Source organism: Triturus cristatus, chromosome 2_1, assembly GCF_964204655.1.
Source record: "Triturus cristatus chromosome 2_1, aTriCri1.1, whole genome shotgun sequence".
Taxonomy (NCBI): domain Eukaryota; kingdom Metazoa; phylum Chordata; class Amphibia; order Caudata; family Salamandridae; genus Triturus; species Triturus cristatus.
In genome coordinates, this window is record NC_140581.1 from 370,754,669 (window position 1) to 370,777,177 (window position 22,509).

The 22,509-nt window shown below is 44.3% G+C and overlaps 1 protein-coding gene across 6 annotated transcripts in view; it reads right to left on the minus strand.

Moving 5' to 3' along the window:
• Window positions 1-958: 958 nt before the first annotated feature.
• IL6ST (interleukin 6 cytokine family signal transducer) overlaps window positions 959-22,509 on the minus strand; it is a 563,892-nt gene continuing 542,341 nt past the window's right edge. For all 6 annotated transcript variants that reach the window (XM_085631350.1, XM_085631355.1, XM_085631352.1 and 3 more), the window contains 2 exons: window positions 3,885-3,966; window positions 959-2,375 (listed from right to left, as the gene is read on the minus strand). In XM_085631350.1, the coding sequence (XP_085487476.1) occupies window positions 1,677-2,375; window positions 3,885-3,966 (781 nt within the window). In that variant the 3' untranslated portion in view covers window positions 959-1,676. The remainder of the gene's footprint in view (window positions 2,376-3,884; window positions 3,967-22,509) is intronic.

Here is a 22,509-nt window from a genome sequence, read left to right on the forward strand (position 1 = left end):
TTTGATCTACCTCGGTGTCTGGGACAGCTCTGGAAACTTTGGTTATATGTGGCATGGACTTTGGGAGCAAGATCGAGAGGCATGGTAACACCCTCACGCCTTCTCAGGAACTGTGAGAGTAGCGGGAAGGGCCGGAGTCCTGCTTGGACTTTTTATGACATTTTTTTCCGACTTGCCTGAAGAACTGGAGACCTATGATGGCCGACCTCGGGAATTACTCTTGGACTTCATAACTGGGAACAAGTCCAGGGCAGAACCTTCGACTTGGACTGTCCTCGTTGCTAAGTTTTCCAGCGCCTGGTGACATAATTTCACCTTACGGTCTCACGTGGCATTCGGGTTTACCGATGAGCAGTCACTGCAGGCCTTTAAAGTTATTGCTGAACCCCAGGCACCACAGGCAAGTCCAATGAGGATCTGTCACAAACACTTGTTTGCAGCAGTCCTTAGAGGCTATTACGAGGAGAGGATAATTCCCTTGCACACTAGATTTACAAAAAGATTTTATGAGGTAAACTTGTCTCTGATTAAAGAGAGGTAGCTATTAATCCAGGGCTAATGGTGCAGAAAGCAAAGAACTGATGTCAGTGCTCTGGGGAGGCATCTACATAAGTCCCACACGTAACTTCTGGAGCTAAACGTCACCACATACCAACACGCTGAGATATGCTCAAAATTTTCTGGGTCTAGTCAGATGCCAAGTGAACATTCAAAAGGTGAGGAATCTGCGGTTAGAAGTCTCTATTAGAAAAAAATAATTTATCCACATGCTTTTGTTTCCATTACATCAACCTATATACACACAACCTGAAAACACACACACACATATATATATATATATATATATATACATTTCTTTGGCTGGCCAGTTAGGAAGGCACATCTAGGGAAATTGAATACAAAGGGGCAATTAAAAGACTATTTGTTCCTGAATTTGAACTATATGACCATATGTGATCGGTTTGGAAGTATGGATGTAATTTAAGCAATAGTAGACAATACAGAAGGCTACATTCTAGAAGACTGGTACATGTCTTGAGGTTGTGTACCTTCAGCTAAGGAATTACAGCAGAATTCACTCCACCTACACTGGAAAATATTTAAGATGTGACAAGCATTGTATAAAGAAAAAACTTTGGGGTTTGTTATTAAAATTAGAAATATTCTTCAATAGCTGAAATGTTAGGCTTCCGTAACTGTGGAACAACATCAAGCACCCATAAAACTCCTTTGTTGATGCTTAGCAGTTTCTTAGCCACAGGTTAACCGTATTACTACGGTTCCACACACCATTATTAACATTTAATGTCAATTTTATGCTACTGAATTCTAACTGTAGGCCAACGGAAGTTTAGATTAGAAAGTTTCTCCCACTGTCCGAACCATGTTTCTTACCATTTTAAAAACTTGGGTAAGTAAATCTTTGGTTCAATAAAAGTCAGTTTTGTTATAAATGCAATAAAAGCACAAATCAAATATCCCAAAGTAAAGCAAGGCAGTCTCTGTAGTGCTTCCAGTGATATACTCTGTGGTTCGGGACTGGCAACCTTTTCCCATTTTCTTGAAATACTTGTAGGTTACACTTGTCCAGTTAAAGGGAAGAACAATAAAACATTAAGTGTTGAAATAAAAGGCCAACTAACAGTCAAAGTAGTTGGTGTGTCTGTCACATTTCTTCACTGCGGCATGTATCCACCCTTCCTTACAATCTGTGGTAGGTAACTTTTTGTCTCCTCGCATGCAGCTGAATTTGAGTCCATTGTTTCACAATCCACCGCCACTTCCCCTCCAGCATGTGAAACATTTCCTGTGGGGCCTTCAAGCAGCTCCTCCACCGGCACAACACTATGATGTCCAGCAAGAGCATCCATGTTTAGTGACATCTGTCCATGAGACTGCTCCCACTGTGGCCCTTCTAGGCTCCTTTCATCTTGGCCACAGTTTTGTTTAAAATACGGGCTACTCTGAAGCTTATATGCACTCCGTTCTGGAACTTGCTGGTCATCTGGCTTTTCTTCTGATTCAAGCAGTGGCTGTGTTGATTCTGACCTTGAGAATGAATGTGCAGGAAGACCAGGCTTCTGGTCTCGGTAACCAGTGAGAACGACGGTTGAATATTGTACAGTGCTGGAGGTGGTCTGTGCAGATTCACTATCCTCACTGTCGGAGACACTCTGTCGAGGAGATGACATACCCGACGACCCTCCTATGCCACTGCTGTGCCCTTCAGAGGTACTCATTTCCTTTTTCAGAAGGTCCAATGGCTTCATGTCCTGCTCTGAAAAAGATTTTTTGTCATCTGCTGTAATTTCAACCACACTGACATCTGTAAAGTTTTCTTCTGGGTAGGCCTGATTCTTTGAGCTGAAGTTGTGCTGCATACAAAACAACACCAATTAGTATTTCAAGCAATGGTACACTGACATTTGTTATGTACATTCGTATGGAGACTTTAACGAACAAGAAACAAGCAGAGAATGGCATCAGCATGCTGTGCACTACATTACTGTAATATATATTTGAAAATCAGATTAAAGGATACAAAATGACGAGTTGAATCCTAAATACAAATAAAAACTAATTTTCCATCCCAAAAATCCTGCTATAATTAACAAAAAAAATCAATCAAAATAACATTCAGCACAATATATTTGAATAGATTTCTGTAAAAACAATCAGCATTTAGTTGAGAGAAAATGTTGAGACTTTCTGGCATAACACGTTGCACATTCTTAACTTTATAAGAATACATTTACAAAATATACAAAATGAAAAACAAGAGGAAATTCATCAAAGAAATGAGAATTAAAAAAGTATGATAAAAGCGGATGTCTAAAGTACAAAAATTATGCTGAATTAGAGGATCATGGATGATGAGTTTCAGTCATTTAGGGAATAACTTGATTCAGAAGTATTTACTGCTCAGTCCGCATAGGCGCCTTAAACCATCACAGCTATCTTGAGCACAAGTAGGGACTGCGAAGGCAACAGGTGAAGATCATGACAGATGGCTGTTACAAACTTAAAAGTCAAAATATGAGAAGAAACGTTTTGCACTTACTGAATGTATTTAGCAATAGAAATGGAAGCTCTGCATACAACAAAAAAATACCACTGATATAACTGAAAAAAGACAAAATGGTGCTACTCTTACGGCCTCATCTCTATGAGTCTCAGAGTCGCAGGCCAAGCCAGAATGAGATTATGGAATTAAACAGTCAAATTGGGTGGCAGTCTGGTAAGACAACATGTACACATGATCCCACTTATGGAAACTTGAAGCCAGTGCACAAAAGAATGTCAGAGGGATATCCTGCTTGAACTGAATTTAAGTTTGGGAGTAGAGAGGCAATCATTCTATAGAGAGAAATCATTCTTTAGGTGTATGGAATCACATTTCCAAAAGGATGATTCTTTACTAAAAGATTGTTTCATGGATGACATTGAAGACTACTCTACAGTGTCATCCAAGAGGGCTTTCCATCAACAATATAGGATGTAATTGGTTTCATTTAGGGACCATAATGGCACAGAGGCACTTGGTGGGATTGCGATTTGAGCAATTGCTGTACCAAGAAAAGTAGAACATCTGCTCTGTTTAACTCGAAGCAATGAGGTTTACCTTTTGCAAGGTGTTCTCTATAGTTTACAGAGGGTGCAGAATGACCATCTCTTAGCTAGGGGCTAAATAGTTAATTATTAATCCTGGATATATGTTCAAGATCAGAAAGAGGCTTAGTCTAAGAGAACAGAATGACTTAGTTACAGAGAATGTGCAAAGGAAGAAAGAATGTGAGTGAAGGATGCACATTAGAATTTTAGTTATTTAGACTAAAGACTGTATGCAAACAACTTATTAAAAGAAACTGAAAAAAATGACATACCCGAGTGGGAGTATGAGGCGACAACTTTACTATTGTGCTTTTTGAAGGATCAGGTATATTTGGCCAAATATACTTTTTTATCCTGTAAGAAAAAATAAATCAATGACAAAAAAAGCATAGAAATGAGCAATTGACCATGATTTTATAACAGTAAAACTAATTAACCAAAATAGAAATATAATTGATTTAATTTAATAATGCAAAATCTGTTTTCACATTTTTTTTATTTAAGTAAGACGGCTTAAGAGGGTGATTTATACAGGCTGTACAAATTCAACACATTCTATATATTTCGAATGATTCCCTAACACAAACAACAAAAGAATCCAAACTGTGAGTGATTTCCTTAAACCACCTTCAGATCTGAGAATCTGAATAACGACTATTTTTCTCATTTTATATTATTTTTTTTCACTAAATCAAATGTATTACTTTCTCTCTGTGATCAAAAGGAAGGATCTAGTTCAACAATATCCCTCTGTATCTACAAACATCATACATATCTATCATCAAGTAAACATTATAAATTCAGTCATACATGTTGGTTTTTCAGTAATAATCACTGAACCATTGGAAATTTTAACCCAGCATAGTTTCACATTTCAACATGATTTTCAATGCTATTATGTCATCAGAAAAAATAACAAGTTTACACATTGTCAACAACATACTTTGTTTCGGCACTGGTCCTCAATTTCACACACTTAACACCATCTTCGTAACAATTTTTTTCCAAGTTCTGCATTCATATATCATTACACTGTGGGATGTGGAACTTGCAAGTCTGGCAGTCTCGTTATTCTAAAGAGGATGACAGGCCTCTGTCTGCTCCAAATCTTCTAAAGCTTCAGTTTGTAGCTATCCCATGCTTTCCCAGGGTGTAAGGAGAGCTGCAAGTTCATAATTATCCCTTGATCTCCTAAGGAGTAAAACTTGTATTCGGCAACTTTCAAACAATGATTTTAAATCCGTAAATTAGTTGAGAATATTTAGTAAAGCTGGAAACCTCCCTGTTTTCATTAAATAAGCAGTAGTGTCTGAGCCTGTAAGGCCTGTCTAACCCGAGGAAAAGCTCTGCTATCTTGGGTTTTAGATTGGGAGATTTGCATAACCTTTTTCCCATCTTCCTCTTTCCAAGTAGATTCAAGATCATGCATCGGAGAATAAATTTCAAAAAGGCAGATATGCCAGCCCAGGGAACACCATGAAAGAGCTAATGAGCGTATGTAGCAGACTGCATTATAACCAACTGACAAGACAAATGTTTTAAAGAGTCTAGAAGGGTACACATCTCGGAGATTTCTAGGTTGTATATATGAAGAAATTAAGCACCGTAAGAAGCCCAAGCATGGTGAAGTGAAAAGAGCCAGCAAGCAAAGATCTCACCTGCCATAATGTGCACTCCCAAACCTATTTCAACAACTTGTTTCTGACCTTGTGTATGAAGGCCAGTGCCTTTCTTTTAAAAGGAACAACCTTACACCCTTGTATAAGTCTTACTTTGAGCTAGATAGACGTGGTCCTAACTCTAGATTAGTATTAGTTTGAGAAAGTTTAGAGTTGTGCATATGTAATGTGAAGGTGCTTGAGTTGGATGCAGAATTTACCAGTCAGTAATTATTTTCAGCATGGGTTAAATATGTCAGAGAAGAAGCACTTGATAGAGACCTCTAGTTGCAGATTCCTTCCCTTAGAATTATCCTGAGACATCAGACTCAACCCTGCAACTTTTAGGGCAGTACATTTGTGCATCAGTAGGCGGCTGCGTTCAGCTCTACATCATCCGTGCCAGATATGATATGCGGGGATAAGCACCACCCCAGCACGCTGACATCAGTTACTTTTTGCGACCTTTACACACCAGAAGCGCAGAGCCATGAAAGTTACTGGTGTGCAGCACTAAGGACCTCAAAAGGGTAGCCTATGTGGAGAAATCGGTTCTCACAGTGGGGAGGATCAGTAAGAAATCTGCGGCTAGGCAGAGTCTCTACCAGAAAAGGCGTTACCGAAGGTAAGTAGCTTGATCATCTGATAGAGACTTCTTACGCAGATTCCTTCACTTAGATTAGATACCCAAGCAATACCTCTCCGGCGGTGGGTCTGCAAACAGATTTAGACCAGGAGGTCTTGGGGGGCTGAACGGGTAAAGTGCCCGTAACGATGGACCTGACTGTCCAGGCAGGGGTATTTAGTGAATGGGTGCAGAGACATCCACGTTGCTGCCTGACAGATACTCAGGACAGGAACTCTGCCAGCTAACGCACTGGCCGCCGCCTTTGACTTAGGTGGAATCAGCGTGCAAGCCCTCAGGGGGTGGCTTCTTGGCCAGCGTGTAGCAGATTTTAGTTCAGAGCACTATATGTAGTGAGATGGTCCCTTTCCGCATGTCCTTTCCTTGCTGCCCCGACGTACCCAACGAAAAGTTTTTCGTCCACCCGGAACTCTCCAATACGGGCAATGTAGAAGAACAATGTTCTTTTCGCTTCTGGCTATGGACTCTCCTCTTCTTTGGAAGGGTGAGGCGGGGCAAAGAAGTTAGGCAAGGGGATATGTTGGTTCACATCAAAAGATCGTCACCACTTTCAGGCGAAAGTAGGCATGGGTTCTTGGGACCAGTTTGTCCGGGTAGAAAGTTGTATAGGGAGGGTGCATGGAAAGTGTTTGGATTTCACTGACCCTCCAGGCTGATATTAGGCCACCAGAAAAACCATTTTGATGGTGAGTACATGGAGTGGACAGTTGTGAAGAGATTTGAAAGGAGCACACATTAGAAACGTCAAGGCCAGATTGAGGTCCCATTGGGGCACGATTAATGGTAGTGGAGGGAACAAATGTTGGAGTCCCTTTAGAAAATGAGTAACAATGGGTGACTTTGAACCAAAAAATTGGACCGTAAAGCACAAGAATGCCGAAACGGCTGTAAATTAACCTTTGAACGTGGCAAAAGCAAAGGCTTCCTGGGTCAGGAAAAGAATAAACAACAAAACTTGGGATAAGGGTGTGGATGGGGTTCAAAATTCTTGAAGACACACCAGGACATATTTGTCCCTAACGGCAGGCGAATACTGTCTTGCGTGCAAGAAAGGGCAACTTCAGGACCAAAAAATCTTGGCTAATGATGTATTCTATTTTTTAATAAGATTCTGTGCCTATCCCTTTGAGGGCTTATTCGCCACCCCTCACACAGTAATTCAAAAAGATTATGTTAATTCACAGGGATATCATGAACCAAGTTATATATTCAATGAACCCTCAAATCCTCTCCCTCTCCAGGACTGTCAATGTAAAAAAAGACACTAGCTATGACTCCGAGGATATGGTCCCGGGCGGTGTGGGGTGAAGCCTTTCTTGCGCCGTATCGGAGTCCGGTATGGTGATGGGGTTGGCATAGTCGGCACCGGGAATGGGGGCACTGGAGCAGGCTCCAAGGAATGTTGCTGTCTAGCAGGTGAAGCCACTCCATGTGCGACACCAGCTCCACGAGACCCGACCAGTGCAGAGGGTGAATCCAGTGGGGGAAAACCATGGGGCTCAAACACGCTCCAGGGGTGTTGGGTTGCCCAAATATAAAGTACATGGCCTCATAAAACTCCTCGAGTTGGGCGGGGGTCACTCTGGGAAGCTCTGGGAGGTGCCGAGCAGACCCAGACATGGAGTCTGTGGTGGAAGCGTGAAAATGGGGCCTCAATTTGTTTCGTTCTCGTGCTTATCTCAAAACGTAGACCAGCATGCTGAAGTTAAAGAGAACTGACTTTTTTCTGTGGGACTTACACAACGAAGACTTCGACTGCGATGACAAATGTTGACAGCGGCTCAGCAAGCAGTCTCAGGGCCTTTCACGTGATGGGGATCTGGATCGTCACTGGGTAATTTAATGTCTGATGGCGAGGAGCTTCAAGGAGTGTTCCCACAACGTCTTCAGGTGCATGAAGCGCCAGTTTTTGCAGGACTGTTCCAAGCACCATAGGCAAACCAGGTGTCTTTGATCTGTCTATGATAGGCACCACAGCTGTTTATTTGGGAACACACGTCTCGACTGCACAGAGACAGGGATCCCGTGAAAGGAAGGGTTCACTAAGAGACTGACTGCCCATGAGTTTTTACCAGGGAGAAGTGTGTTAACGGATTATTTTGAACCACTCGAACGAAGTTTGACGGCTTTTGAATCACCCTTCGTCAACTGCAGAAGTGGAGTAAAATAACAGTTGTGATAAGACTGTCCGAGGTTGGAGAGTTCCACTCAGGCCATGAAGCAGGCCTTTTGGCAAGGTTTCCTTTGGCCCCCAGTCCTGATGAGGCCCAAACTAAATGGGCTGAAACGCGTTGACCGGATACAGAAAGAAGCCCTGTACTATTTGAATTCATGTGTAAAAGAAAAAATTGCAACACCAGTAAATAGTGTAATAGGGTGCAATGACAAATACCCTAAGAGGTGTTGATACGAGGGCGATCTTGATTAATGTGAACTGCAAATTGTATTTTTGGTGCTTTTAAGTTTACTTCGCAGCACAACTAATATTAGGGCTCCAAGGATTCTGTTTTCCGATTTCAGATACATAAGCGTATTGTTTATATGTATTTTTCATGTCTTGTAAGTAAATGTGCATTGTTCATGTGATAAAGAAACACACATATATATATATTAAAAACTGGATGTATAACGATATACATCAGACCTACAACCTAGTGTGAGTGTGGTTTTGAATTAAGACAATTGGTTGGTTAGAGAATAATTTCTCATTGATGGATTAATTTAGGGTTCCATTAGCTATAGAAATAACTGTTGTTGTATCTATTCCGCTGCATTATTTTTATTTTTGCCTGGTTTGATAGGCACCACAGCGGTTTATTTGGGAACATCCCTAGCACACCAGGAGGCAAGGTCTAAAAAAAAAAAAAACACCCCAAAAAAAAACGTTGACAAAACGTCAAATACAGTCAGTTAAAAAATTACTGGAGGAGCTCTCTCTAAATCGCTGATTGGCACAGAAAGAAAAGAACGGACGTCAGCACAATGAGGTGGCAGAGCACCGCACATCACTTCTGGCTTGGCCGACGCCAACAACGTGGAACGGAACACCACCACCTATTGGCATGCAGAGGAACAGCTCAAAAACTTTCTGGATCCATTCGGACATCTGAGGATAATTCTGAGGTAAGGAATCAACGAGGCCGACACCTGACACAGAAGGACTGGGACAGAGTACTGCTATCTCTGGGCCAACTCTCTTGCAATGCTAAGTTTCAGTATATCCAACATAATATTTTACATCAGGCCTATCTCACTCTGGCGAGGCTACACAGAATATTTAGGTATCAACTGAATTGCCCTCAGTGTCAGGAGCCTGATGCAGATATGGCACATATGTTTTGGAACTGTTCAGTGGTGGCAACCTTTTAATGCGAGAGGTTGTTTGCATGCTGTCTGACATTACGCCATGGGCTGACCTCCTCACCATGGCATGCAGTATATTTGGACTGTTTACACGAAAGAAAGCTGGGAGCGCCCTGAATCAGTTTACAGAGCTCACAGATGCATTGCCATGCATTGGAAAGCCAACTCGTTACCTGGGCTGGGGCACTTGTAAGTGGCGACAGTTAAATGGGGCAGAGCAGATTCAAATGCACTTAGACGTGAAAGAAACTTGTGGATTGCGCAGAACTCCTTTAGCTGCGGATTAGGATACTTTGTTACATGAGTTTCAGGCGGGTAGATGTGGCACCCTAATTTAGCACCTGTCCCCATTATATTGCGCTTAAGTAGCGCAGGGGTGGATGACGAATGGAGTTGGGTTATGGTGGAATTATATCATTAAAGAAAATCTGTAAGCTTGTTATGTTTTTTGTACCGGGATGTGGGTGCATGGAGAATGGACGATAAATATCTTGAGATACTTGCAATTACTATACTTGAATCTGAGCACAGTTATGATTCTCAGTTAAATATGTTTTACAGTTTTCATATTGAATTGATTACTCCTGTAAGAATTGCTATATATTGCACTTTATGTACAGGGGGCATAGTGGGACCAGCAAACGTGGATACATTACAGATCCGGATATTTGTTCAGTGTTTATTCAATGCTTTGATAAAACCCAATAAAATGGTAAAAATAAAAAAAAGGAAGGAATTTGCAGCTGAGTCTTTCAGATACTTTTTCCTGGACACATTTGACATATTCTGTCAATATTGACTGACTGGTGAATTCTGCATCCAACTCAAGCACCTCGACATTACATATGACTCTGGAAAACTAATACACATCATAGATTAACTCACCTACCAAAACCTGGCACATTGGGGAAACCATAACCATCAAATCAGTTTTCTATATTCTGGTTCACTTTGGGACACTGGGAAATCCTGATCTTTCTAAATTAGAGTTGCTGGGTACTATTGTTCAGTTCACTGAAGGCCATGCAGGGGCGGGTACTCCGTAATGGCCGAGGAGCGTCGCCCCACTGCCAGCAGATGATAAATAAAATGATGATTAAATATGGTTATTATCTTTTTATTTATCTTTTCTTACGTGGGAGAAGTGGGGCCGGGCCACGACAGGCAGGAATGGTGGGCACTTACAATCGTGCATGTCTGTTTGGCCGGCCGTCCTAGGCTGGCCAGATATGTGCACTTATGTTTCTCAAACCCAGCTGTGTTGCACAGCCAGGCTGGAGAAATGCCACAAGCTCCAATGCACTGTTTGAGCGGCAAACGCGGCCGCTCAGACAAATCCTGGCGCTGCTCTCTTACTATGACAGAGGTATCTGGATTGGGTGGGGAGCCTGTGCCTTCAGGCTCGTCCACTTCCAGAGGAGGAGAGTAGCAGGCGCAACGAGGCCGCAGCAGGAACGGAGCGGCAGGCAAGTGATTTTTAATTTTTTTAAATATCACAAACCCCTCACCACCCTCCTGAGCCACCCTACCAGGATCGATTGGCAGCAGCCGCCACTGATGCCATGGTATTCTATTTGACCCAGGGGGTTAGTGCAAGGTTTATTCTTGGACAGTGTTGAAGGTTTAGAAACTAAAATACAGTTACCAGAGTGTGAAAAAGTTTACCTCCAATCAGTATAAGATTTATTTTATTTAGAGAAAGGAGAAATCATAGAGCGAAACAATAAAAAAAAAAAATAGTAGTGACAGTTCTGCATGAATTCCCTAATAGGAGAATCCTGAGTTCGGAATTTTTGTCCAAGGTTATGAGCGTGCCTAGGAAAGTGCTCTTCAGCAAATGCAGCTTCTATTTTCTATTTGGTAATGCTGGTGACAACAGAATATCAGATGCATACTGATGCATCCTGAAGTGGTCTCGCTGGTGAGATTGGGCCTTAGCTTTCCTTATAGCTAGACTGAGGCTTATATAGTGACCACAGTGCTAGGCTGGAGGAAGAGTACACCCTCTTGCCAAAGGTGTCCAGCTTTTTGGATTACCTATCCAGTGGACTGGTAGGGAACGCACCAGGGTTGACTTTTGAGGTGAAGGCTAGACAGAGGCTTATGCAATGATGTTGAAGGAAGGTGCACATCTTAGAATAATCTCAGGCCCACACAGGACAGCTAGATTCAATCACAGGAACCCACCACTTAAACAACAGTGTATCCCAGTCCACAATAACTTTATGGTTTCTGTTTGATTGTATTTCTATCATTGGGGCTTTATTGGGGTATACAATCTTCTGAGATAAATATTCACAGCATGACCATCATGGTCAGACATATAGGGTGTTCTCTGCTGGGTGGACACTGGAGGGCCAGGACTGAAACACAGACATAAATCTGTGTGGTGGCCACAAAGAAAGGAAGAGTGCTTCGGACAAACTGTATTAAAGGTATTAACTTGCACAAATACGTTTTTGTTTTAACTCTCTTCTATGTGTACTCAGCCCCTAGAGGTGTGACATGCACAGGTGAGACTCAAAAGCAGGGCACGAAAAGAGGCAGAGGGCATTCTATGCAGTGTCACAGCTTCATCTTGAATAGATTGGGCAGCAGTAGCAGCATTGACAACTCACCACAAGTTCCTCATTCACAAGGGGTTGTAGGTACTCACTATGGGCATCTGTAGGAATCTGGGCTTCTCTTTTCAGATGGTCACCCCCACACACACTATTTGCGCACATTTTAACTACTAGTAACTGGTTTGCGACTCGGACAGTACATTGAAGCCTGCTAACGAGGCTCCAGTGCCAGTGTTATTTCCCCCAAAATTAAATGCTTAATTGTATCCCAATTGTCAAGGACTTTAGCACTCCTGCAAGTCTCTGGTAAATGGTACCCATGGTATCCAAGGCATGGCAACTAAAGAGTGTTCTGATGGGTTGCAGCATATATTATGCCCCCCAAGGGGATCAAAACAAAAACTGCATGCACACTGCCATTGCAGGATGCATCAAAGGGGACAAGCTCTTCTGAAAACACAACACTGCCCACTTCCTGTGTGCAATGCCCAAATACAATTCATGTTCTAGATGTATGTCATCCCTACAGCAGGCCTTAGAGCCCTAAGGCAGGGTGCATTGTAATACATGCGAGGGCATATCAGCATGAGCAGGTATGCTCCTTTGATGCCTCGTACCATTACCAGGGCATTGCAAGTGATCAAGCAGCCATGTGAAAGGTATGTACTGGGCACCGGCCATTACGAGTTAGCTAGTTAAATAATGGCTACACTGAAAAAAATGGGGTTTGGGAATCAAACACCTCGTCTCAATAAATCTATACTGATGCTAGTATCAGATTTTTTGTGACATGCACCCAGATGGCACCTCACAGGTGCCCCCTGAAAACCTACTAGCCCTGTAGTGTGCTGGCTGACTGGTATCACCCAGCCTGCCAACAAAGACAAGTTTCTGTACCCCTGCAGGTGAGAGCCCACGTTCTCAGAGGCCAGAAACTATGCCCGCGCCAGAGGAAGGTGTTCACACCTCCTCCATAAGGACGGCTAGTGATTTACCATATGAAAGCCAGAGGCTTCAAACCCTCTGCCTCCTCTGATATGCAACCCTGGCTTCCTCCTTGACTTGGGGAACGCCACCCACTGTCCTGGGGCCTATTTGGCACCAGAGCAGGCGAGAAATTAGACAGTCAGTAGATGTGTTGCACTTTCAGGCTAGGCACACTCCTAATGTGGGCCTCCTGAAGTTGACAGACAAGAATGGGTTTCACCATTTTAAATTTAGAGAAACTAGGAACTCTGTATCAGGAAGTGGTCATATAGGGGAAAGTAGTCACCACAGGGTTAAGTAACCCATTGGCTACTACTATACATTCCCCAAATTCAGTATTTAATGGTTCCTCTGACACCAGGAACTCTGATTCATTTACCTGGGAACAGAAGAAGGACAGAAGAGAGAACTGAGGAATTACCCTGAACTTGGTGTCAAACCCTGCCTTGTTGCTGGTACCTCGACAATTGCACCGTCCAAGCTTGTCCAAAAGCTGTGCATCCTGCCAAGCCCTTGGATGACTGTTCAGCACTTCAACAACTAAGCAGCATCTTGCTTGGGGTGGAGGAGCCATACCCCTGCAGGCACCAATCACATCAGCCTGGTCCACCATGTTGTTGGCCATCGGGCCCACCGAGGGAGCAGCACTTTAGGAAGAGGTCTTCCTGGCTCTAGGAGGTCAGTTCCGTCCCCCTGTCGAATTTGGAGACGCCAGGTCCTCCAGGAGCTGCACAACACAAATACTCAGGGTACCGGAGCATATGCAGCAGCCAAAGCTTGTGGAGTGTCCAGCCCGGGCACCACCGACGCGAATGCTGATCTGCAGACGAGGGACTTCAGGATCAACGAGGCCTGCACCGAGAGTGGCCCTGCTGCCTTGTTTTCTCCCCCTCTCCAGGTGACCCAAGTAATGCAAGAGCCTCTAACGCAAGCGACTTGCTGGAAGAAACACCTTTGCACCTGAGCCACACAGCCTGAGTTAACGTAAGCCGACGGTGTCCCCTTGCCCCAGAGACACTTACGAGCTAAGCCTCCCCCCTTTGGGTTCTGACGGACTGGTCTCCAAATCCCCACTGGTAGCCTCTCTTTTGCAGGTAAGCTTCCATTGACTAACACGTATCGCTCAAGGTTACCAATGCGACCAGTAACTCTGCACCCTGACTCTGCAGGGGCAGGTAAAACCGAACAGCTGGTGGATTCTTGCACCTTGGCCCCTAAGCACCTGAAGTCCCAAAAAGCAACCTCCAGAAACGCTCACAAGTATATGTATACCATGCATATTTCTCCCAAAGAATAACAATACCGTGTTCGAGGCTCATACCTCAAAACTGTTAGTTTGCTATATTTTTTCCTTCATTTAAAAATCCTATCTCCGAAAATACTTACCGGATTCTGATGATGGTGTCTAAAATTATACAAAGTCTGAATTATTTTTCCAAATTGGTTTCGTATTTCCTTTTTCAGTGTTTGCCTCATTTATAACTTTGTGGGTTCAACAAATGCTTAACACTAACCCCTGATAAGCCTAAGCTGCCTTACCATACTACCAGAAATAGAGCACTTGGGATTATTGAATTAAGCCTTGTAAACCAATAAGGGTTGTCTTTACCTTTTTGCATGGTGTGCCCTTACATTGACACCACAACATAAAAAGCCAGCTTCCTACAAGCACACAGCAACTTGGAATCATGTCTCTTGAGGGTACATTCAGGCTGGTTCTCTACAGTTCTTTCCGACTCTCTCTCATTCATGGCAACAGCAAGCTTGTTTTCAATCCTAAATTCCATACAAGCAAAGGAAGACAGCAATAAGGTTTCATTTATTTTATTCAGTCTCTCCTCAGTGCAGGCAGACAGAGTGAACGGTGAATTCCTCGGATGGGTTATGACACCAGCTTATGGCAGAACTGTGGCAGTGGGAGGCAAACTAGCCATCTACTAGGGCGCTGACCTACGTTCAAATATTTGGAGGTACCCAACCAAATAACGCACACCATAATATTGACAGTATCTCCTAATACAGGGTAATGGAAAGTATCCCATAATATCCAATGCATATTGTGAATTTTCTAGAGAAGGGCCTTAGCTATTAAGAAACTTATGTTATGGCTGTAGCTCTTCTATCTGCGGAAGTATATGGGAAATGGCCACAATGCCAGCTGTAAGCTTCCTTTTTTATTATTTTAGGAAGGTGCGTGAGGTGAGGGATGAGTGTCTACTTTAGTTCCCATCTTCTGGTAGGCTACAAGCTGACCAACTGGTACTTGTTGATGGCAGTATATTCAAATGCAAAGACTTCCTTTCTGCTCCTTTGCACTTTTGAGGATCCACCTCAGATCCTCACAACAGTCAGATATTGTGCTCTACGTAAGGTAGAAGGGTGCATTGGGAAGCATTTGTAACAAGCTCTGCACACCACTGGACCAGCATACCTAAACAACTGCATACACTCTCACCAGCCTAACAGACACCTATGCTCAGCCTCACTCTCACATCCCCCGCATACACAAAATCAGATAGGAGGTTGCTTGTTCTCCTGTGTGGCATCCAAAGCATGAAAAGACCTCCCACAACACATCAGAGCCTCCTCCTAACTTCTTGAGTTACGCAAGAAGTTGAAGACCTGGCTCTTTGAATAGCTCTGCGGGACCCACGTCTACACACCAGCTCAATCAGATGGATACCCTCCTGGGTGATTAGTTTGATCTACAAATTGGCATAACATAACACAATAGAACATAAAAGGCAGCAGGGGATTGAGTGAATATGGGCCTGGCAAACTCAACATCTGCTTATTGGCGACCCCAAACCTGTAGACAAAGGTACAAGAATACCAGAAAAGGGGAACTTCACACCCTCATTCAAGCACAACCTCCATTCACAATGCACTAGACAAGAGCAAGGATTATCAGTCATCAAGAAATTAATGGATTTACATATGGGAGACTGTAGCATCCTGCATGAGAAACTAGGTCTATACTCCTGAATTATGATCATCTGCCACCAGTTTCTACACAAGCCTGTTAGGAAGAAAGCCGCCTCTACTACTGAGTCCCGCACTCCCCTGGTAAGCAACAACCTACAGCTATATGGAGAACATCTCACAGGATTTGAGCATTCATCGTTGGGCAGAAAAACCTCTAGCCAGCAAGGATGAAAACAGGAGCAGGAAGGCTCATGGTACAAGGGACATCTTACCATTCACAAACATGCACTAGAGAAGGGTTATCAGTTTAGCCTATATATGGAAGACTTTACTCACACATCTGTCACAAAAAAAACTGATTACCTTCCAAATAGAACAAGGAACCACTGCGTTTTTCAAATCTTCTATCTCTTTTCAGCAAGTACGTAAGGTAAATAATTAACAATGCTTTTGCTAAAGCCAATCTAATTACTCCTACTCAAGACATCAAGCAGTTCGGGGGCCAGCTGCTTCTCAAACAGTAAAAACTTAACTTAGTTTCTTCTCAGGTGTATTTATGCCAATATAGTGGTTCTTGCAATGCAAGGCCCTCACAATGTACTGCAGGTTGTTCTTCAAAGTAAATCACATGGTGTCCCTAATTAGCAACACTGTTCTTGCCGAAGTTCCTGCAGAGGCCAACAGGAATACTCACGTTTTTCTCTAAAGGGCAGAACGTTTCCGAACTAATATGAAAGTAGCTGGGGTCTTGTCTGCCATTTGCCACATCTTTTTTTTGTTGTTGTATGCAAGTAAAAAAAAAACAATGTGCTTATTATATGGTACCTTATATGTCCCCACATTGATCAAGGCTTTGTTGCTCGACTTAATTATCACATTTAATGGGAGTAACCTGGTTATTCTGTCAAACCGTTCCTGTATAGGGGCCCTGGGACAACGACAGTGGCAAAACACTGATAGCTCACCGCATAAATCACAAAGTTAGCTTGAGCAAATTAAGTCCGATACACCGAGCACCAACTACAACAGGTCTTACTCATTCTCCATCCAACAACTACTTCACACTGTGCTCTGTAATGAATAACTGAGTAATGAATTAAAAACTATCCATATGTGATAAAACTAGGCACTACCTCACTTTCAATCTCACATAAGCAAAAACATTGTTTTTACACTCTTACAACTTCACACACAGCTTCTACTAGGGTACTGCAATACTGTAACTTATTCAGTGGTGTTATTGAATCTAGGGTTAGGGTCTCTCTTTAGGTCCGTCACACTTTTCATGCATCTAAACTGAACTAAGGCGTGCATAAAAGTAACCTGTGAAAGTAAAAAACGAAAATCTGATTCACAGAATCGGGTTCAGTTGACCTTTATGCCAGCAGATTTAATTTACAATAGTAGAACAAGCATTTGCAATGCAATAGGTCTCGCATGTACACGAGTTTGAGCTATTGACATTACAAATAACAATGCCTTGTATTTTAGTTTTAGTTTTTAAAACATAAATAAAAGGCATTGTCATTTATAATGCCTGTAGGAGAGTAGGGTCTGCTTTCTATGTTCACCCCCACTTTTTGCTTTTGCTTTACTGGTTTTCGACTTAGATGTGGCTGTGGGCCTGCTAATCAGACCCACAGCCCTGCTGTTCTCTCTCTAAATTAATACTATGTACTTTAGTGCATAACCCATTTGGATAGGATCACCTTATTGGCCCCTGTACAGTGTACCCTAGGTACCCAGGGCATAGGTGTACCCTAGGCCTACCAGGGGCTGCAGCATGTATTATGCCACCCCTGGCCTGGCCTTCCATTTTGACACAACTGGCTGATCACTCAGCTGGGGCAAGGTCGTGTAATCACCCCTTGCTTAGGTGTAGTATTCCTATACCTAACTTACATATAGACACATCTGTACCTATCAGTCACTCCTATGGCAGGCCTTGACAATCCTGGAGGCAGAGTGCTTGGTAACATGTGAGATGGTGCTCTAGCATGAGCTGAGCCTGTCTGCAGCTTTCGGAACCTTGTCCTTATAGCTGTTCTATGATATAGCCTACCATATACTCTTAAAGTGCCTTATAATCTTAGACGGTTATGGTAACTATGGTTTGGCTTTATCAAAACATGTCGTGTAAGGTGTCTACCACTAGGGAATAATACCCCCATGCCATTTCTGGACATGAGAATATTATTCCCCCCTTCTAGAGGGAAAGACATGTTAAAATCATACTTCAACTGTTAGCCTCTGACCAAAGCCTCAGCATCACAAAATGGATGCTGCTGCCACGACACAAGTCTGACCTCCTGCAGCTGGGAGTGATCCCAGCCAGGGAGGCCTGGACAATAGGTTTCCTGCTTGGGGAGGTGCTAGCACCTCCCCAGACAGCCTTTAGTGTATTGGGGCAGGGTGGGCTGAAAGGAATGAGACATGCCTGGGGCACACAAGGTGTTCCTTGCATAGTCCAGTTCAAACCGGCGCTGGGGCACTCCAGCCCCAGCTCTGGCGCGAAACTGGACAAAGGGAAGTGGGTGTAACCACCCCCTCCCAGGTCCCACCCATAAGGCGTGACCTAGCAGGTATCCCAGCCCCCCAGATTAGTATAAGAGTGGGAGTTGGGCCTCAAGAGATTAGATTATCCTGAACCTGCAAAACTGAACAGAAACTCTGGACCTTCGACATTCGACGAAAGAAGAAGACTGAAGAATCTCCCTTGTAGCCAAGGAGTGGCTACCCTGTGCAAACAGGCACCATCAAGAGACTGCCCTTTGCTTTGCGACCGTTCTACGAGGAACCGACTGCAGAGCCCGACCAGAGCCTTGACTTCCAGACTTCTCCGACCCTCATCCACATCTGCAGCAGAGCTGAGATCCGTGGAGGCGACGAGCGACGTGGGACCGGCTACCTGGGAAAAGTGGCTAGTAACTTACAGCGCAGCTTCTGAGGTACCCTCGAAGTTGTGCACCGGGGATTGAGAAGCCCCAACCCCAAGCACCATCTGCACCGAAGATCAGCCCCCCACACTCCACGAGTCCTGCGTGGGGCCCTTCAGCATTTTTCTGCTTGCCGCGTCTGTCCGGTTGCTTGCCCGCTGGCTAGTGGCCTCTGTGACGACGCACCCTGAAATCTTCTGCGCTGGTTTGGCTCCTCCAGACTGGCTCCCGCTTCTCTGCAAAGAAGAAGCACCCCAGACCTTCCTGGTCTGCACCAGAAGCAAGTCCTTTGTTCTTCGTGGGTTCCGCTTGCCAAGGCTTGGTGAGTCCTAGTCCAACTTCGACGCCGCCGACAGCAAGAGCCTTCGTGGGACAGCTCGCCTCCTGGTCCTGGTCGTCCTCGACGCTTCCTGGTCCTCCTGGCTGCAGCGACAAGCTTCACCTTCACCTGCATTCTTCACGACATCGCCTGGTTCCTTCCTGGTTCCACGTGGTCACTGGCTAGTGACCTTGACTCTGTCCCTTCTGCTTGCAGGTCTCCTCTCTTCTTGATCCCAGCCTTGGGATCCACCGGACACTCTTCACTGACTGCCTGTCAGCATCTTTCTTCAGGCATCCATAGGAGTCGACGACGAAAACGACGCATCTTCACCCCTATGCACCCGCAGCCTGTGGGCTAGGTAACTTGGGTACTCCGGTGCTCATCAGGATAGTGACTATCCTAGTGTCTAGTTTTCAAGTCTCAACTTCCTAGCTACTCCGGAAGTGTCCTAAATCTACCGTTTTCTAAACTGTACTATTGCTATTGACTTTTACGCATTACGCGTGAGTGTTTCCACTCTGCACACGAATCCCGTGGGCCTCCCACTTCCTAACTAACGCTAGTGTAGTGTAGCCCCAGCGATTCCCTAGGCCTAGGCCTATTCTATTTCCGTGACAGTGGTTCTTATACCACTTACTTAGTATATGGTTTGCGTGGCCCCTAGGGCCTAACTGTATTACTTACCTGTGTGACTTACTGTATGCATTAATAAGACTGTGTTGTACTTACCTCTAATCTCATAAAGAGTGCTGAGGGTTTGCTTAGAATAAATACACTTTATTTTATATATATATCTGTTGTGGTGTCCTTTCATTTGGTATTCAAGGGATTATATATGGTATCACAGCTGGCTTCACATGCCATTCAGAGTTTAGCCTAAGACTGCTCTTGTCCATGCTACCACTAGGATAGCTGGTCTATAAGGTTGACTTTACAACCAATCACCATAAGGGTATTTGGACTGATATAAGGTGTACACTATAACTAGTGACATCATACATCAGGCCAACTTCTCACATTGGTGAGCAGCGGTTGGGATCTGAGCTTGCTGTTGTAATACCATTGTAATCTTGGGATACTAAATTGAAAGATCACACAGATATTGTCTAGGTACATATAACATAGATTATTATACTTAAGTCCTACTGGACTTTGTAGTTGTAGGTTGAAGGGAATAACACACCCTGACTACAACTACTAGAAAGGTTTAGTAGATACAACTAGTGTAGGTAGGTGCACACACCACACCCTCACTAGATCATGTCTCTGAGAGTAGATCAAGTAGATGCTCTCTCAGGAGGATCAGGTCTGCAAAAGATCCCCTCTAGATATGATACCTTAACATTCCAGGAGATGAGACAGTTGTGTACCTCCAGAGGAATAAAACAGGGTGCAAACCCTACCCTCCTTCAGTTAAGACAACTCCTAGAGGAGTATGATGCTCAGAGGGCATCTCAGGCAGGTGCCCTAGGCACAGAGGAGGGTCTACCCACCACAGAGGAGTCAGATGGGGCTTCAGATGGGGAGGTAGACAGCCAGAGCCAAGTAAGGAGACTTAGCCAGGCTAACTTAAGTTTACATGGGAGTTTGCATGGGGTCCCCCCATACAGACCCACAAGTAGGCATTCACAGAGAAGCAGGAGGGACAGATCCCCTTCAAGGGAATCCATCCACTCCCATGTCTCTAGCATCTCTAATGCTTCCTCTCACAGGGGAATGACTTCACCTGAGAGAAAGGAGCATGCAGCCAGAATGAGGGAGGCTAATCTGAGGATTCAGAGGGAAGAACTTGCCCTTGCCAAAGAGAAGCTTGCTCTGGCTAGAGAGCAAAAGTTAAGTGGGTTAGAACCCACTGGTGGCAACAACATTCGTAGAGATAGAGACAGGCACTATGATAATAGAAACCTGAGCAAGATTGTCCCTCCCTACAAGTGTGGGGATGACATCCACAAATGGATAACTGCTTTGGAGAGAGCTTGCAAAGTACAGCAGGTACCCCAAAGTCAGTGGGCAGCTATCTTGTGGCTCTCCTTCTCTGAGAAAGGAAGAGACAAGCTCCTCACAGTTAGTTATGAGGATGCAGATAATTACACTGTCCTGAAGAGTGCTCTGATTGATGGGTTTGGCCTAACCACTGAACAATACAGGTTGTTGTTCAGGGATACCCAGAAGACACAGACTCAGGACTGGACTGACTTTGTAGATTGTGCCACTAAGGCTCTGGAAGGCTGGCTAATGGGAAGTAAGGTTAAGGACTATACAGGATTGTATAATTTGATCATGAGAGAGCAAATACTTAACAACTGTCAAAACCAGCTATTGCATCAACACCTGATTGATTATGATCTGACTTCTCCCCAAGAATTGGGAAAGAAGGCAGATAGATGGGTCAGGACTAGAGTTCAGCAGAAAAACCAGAACCAGGGCGGTGATCAGAAAAAGGCAGACCAGAAAGGTAATGAGCAGAAACAAAAAGACCAGAAGTCTTCACCAGGCCCCCAAAAGGCTCAGGGGGAGGGTGGTTCCAAAAAGGATAAGAAGAAAGATGGCCAAAAGAAACCATGGTGCAACTATTTTAAGTCCAACTCACATTGGTTTAGTGAGTGCACCAAAAAGGATAAGCCCCCAGCCACCATTGCCCCTAAGGCAACTGTACCCCCTAGTTCAGCTGTAGGTGGTGGTTCCCAGCAAAAGGGTGTAGTAGGGTTAACCCTGGGAACCGAGGAGGATTCTGGCCTAGTCAGAGTACCTACTCAGGCTGTTCTGATCTGTGATGGGGACTTAGCTTTGTCCTCTACTGTAGGCCCCAGTAACCTGGGCAAGTACAGACAGACACCTTTTATCAACCAAAGAATGGCTCAGGCCTACAGGGACACTGGGGCTAGTGTCACAATGGTGACACCTGCTTTTGTGGACCCTGGACAGATCATACTAGGTGAGAATTACCTAGTGACCAACGCTAGCAATGCCACTACCTCCCATAGTGTGGCTATTGTTAACTTCTCCTGGGGAGGGGTAACTGGCCTCAAGAAAGTTGTTGTTAGTTCAGACCTTCCTGTAGAGTGTTTACTGGGCAATGATCTTGAAACTTCAGTTTGGTCTGAAGTGGAGTATAGGACCCATGCAGAAATGCTGGGGATGGATGCACATGTCCTTGCTGTGACCAGGTCACAGGCCAAAAAGTGCAACACTGAACAAGTGCTGGATCCTGAAACTATGGACCAGTCACAATCCAAGAGAAAGAGCAGTAGGGTTAAGGCTGTGCCTTCCCCCCTGCCTCAGGTAGTGGATCAGCCCTCCCAGGAGGATGATTCTGAGAGCCCTGAAGGAACTGTCCTAGAAGAACTTAAACCTGATCAGGTTGAGTTTCTTGGGACAGGGGGACCTTCCAGGGCAGATCTGAGGCAGGCTCAACTAGACTGCCCCTCTCTTGAACCCCTCAGACAGCTGGCTGCTGCTGAGGCTGCAGGGAATGCTCAAGGTACCCATAGAGTGT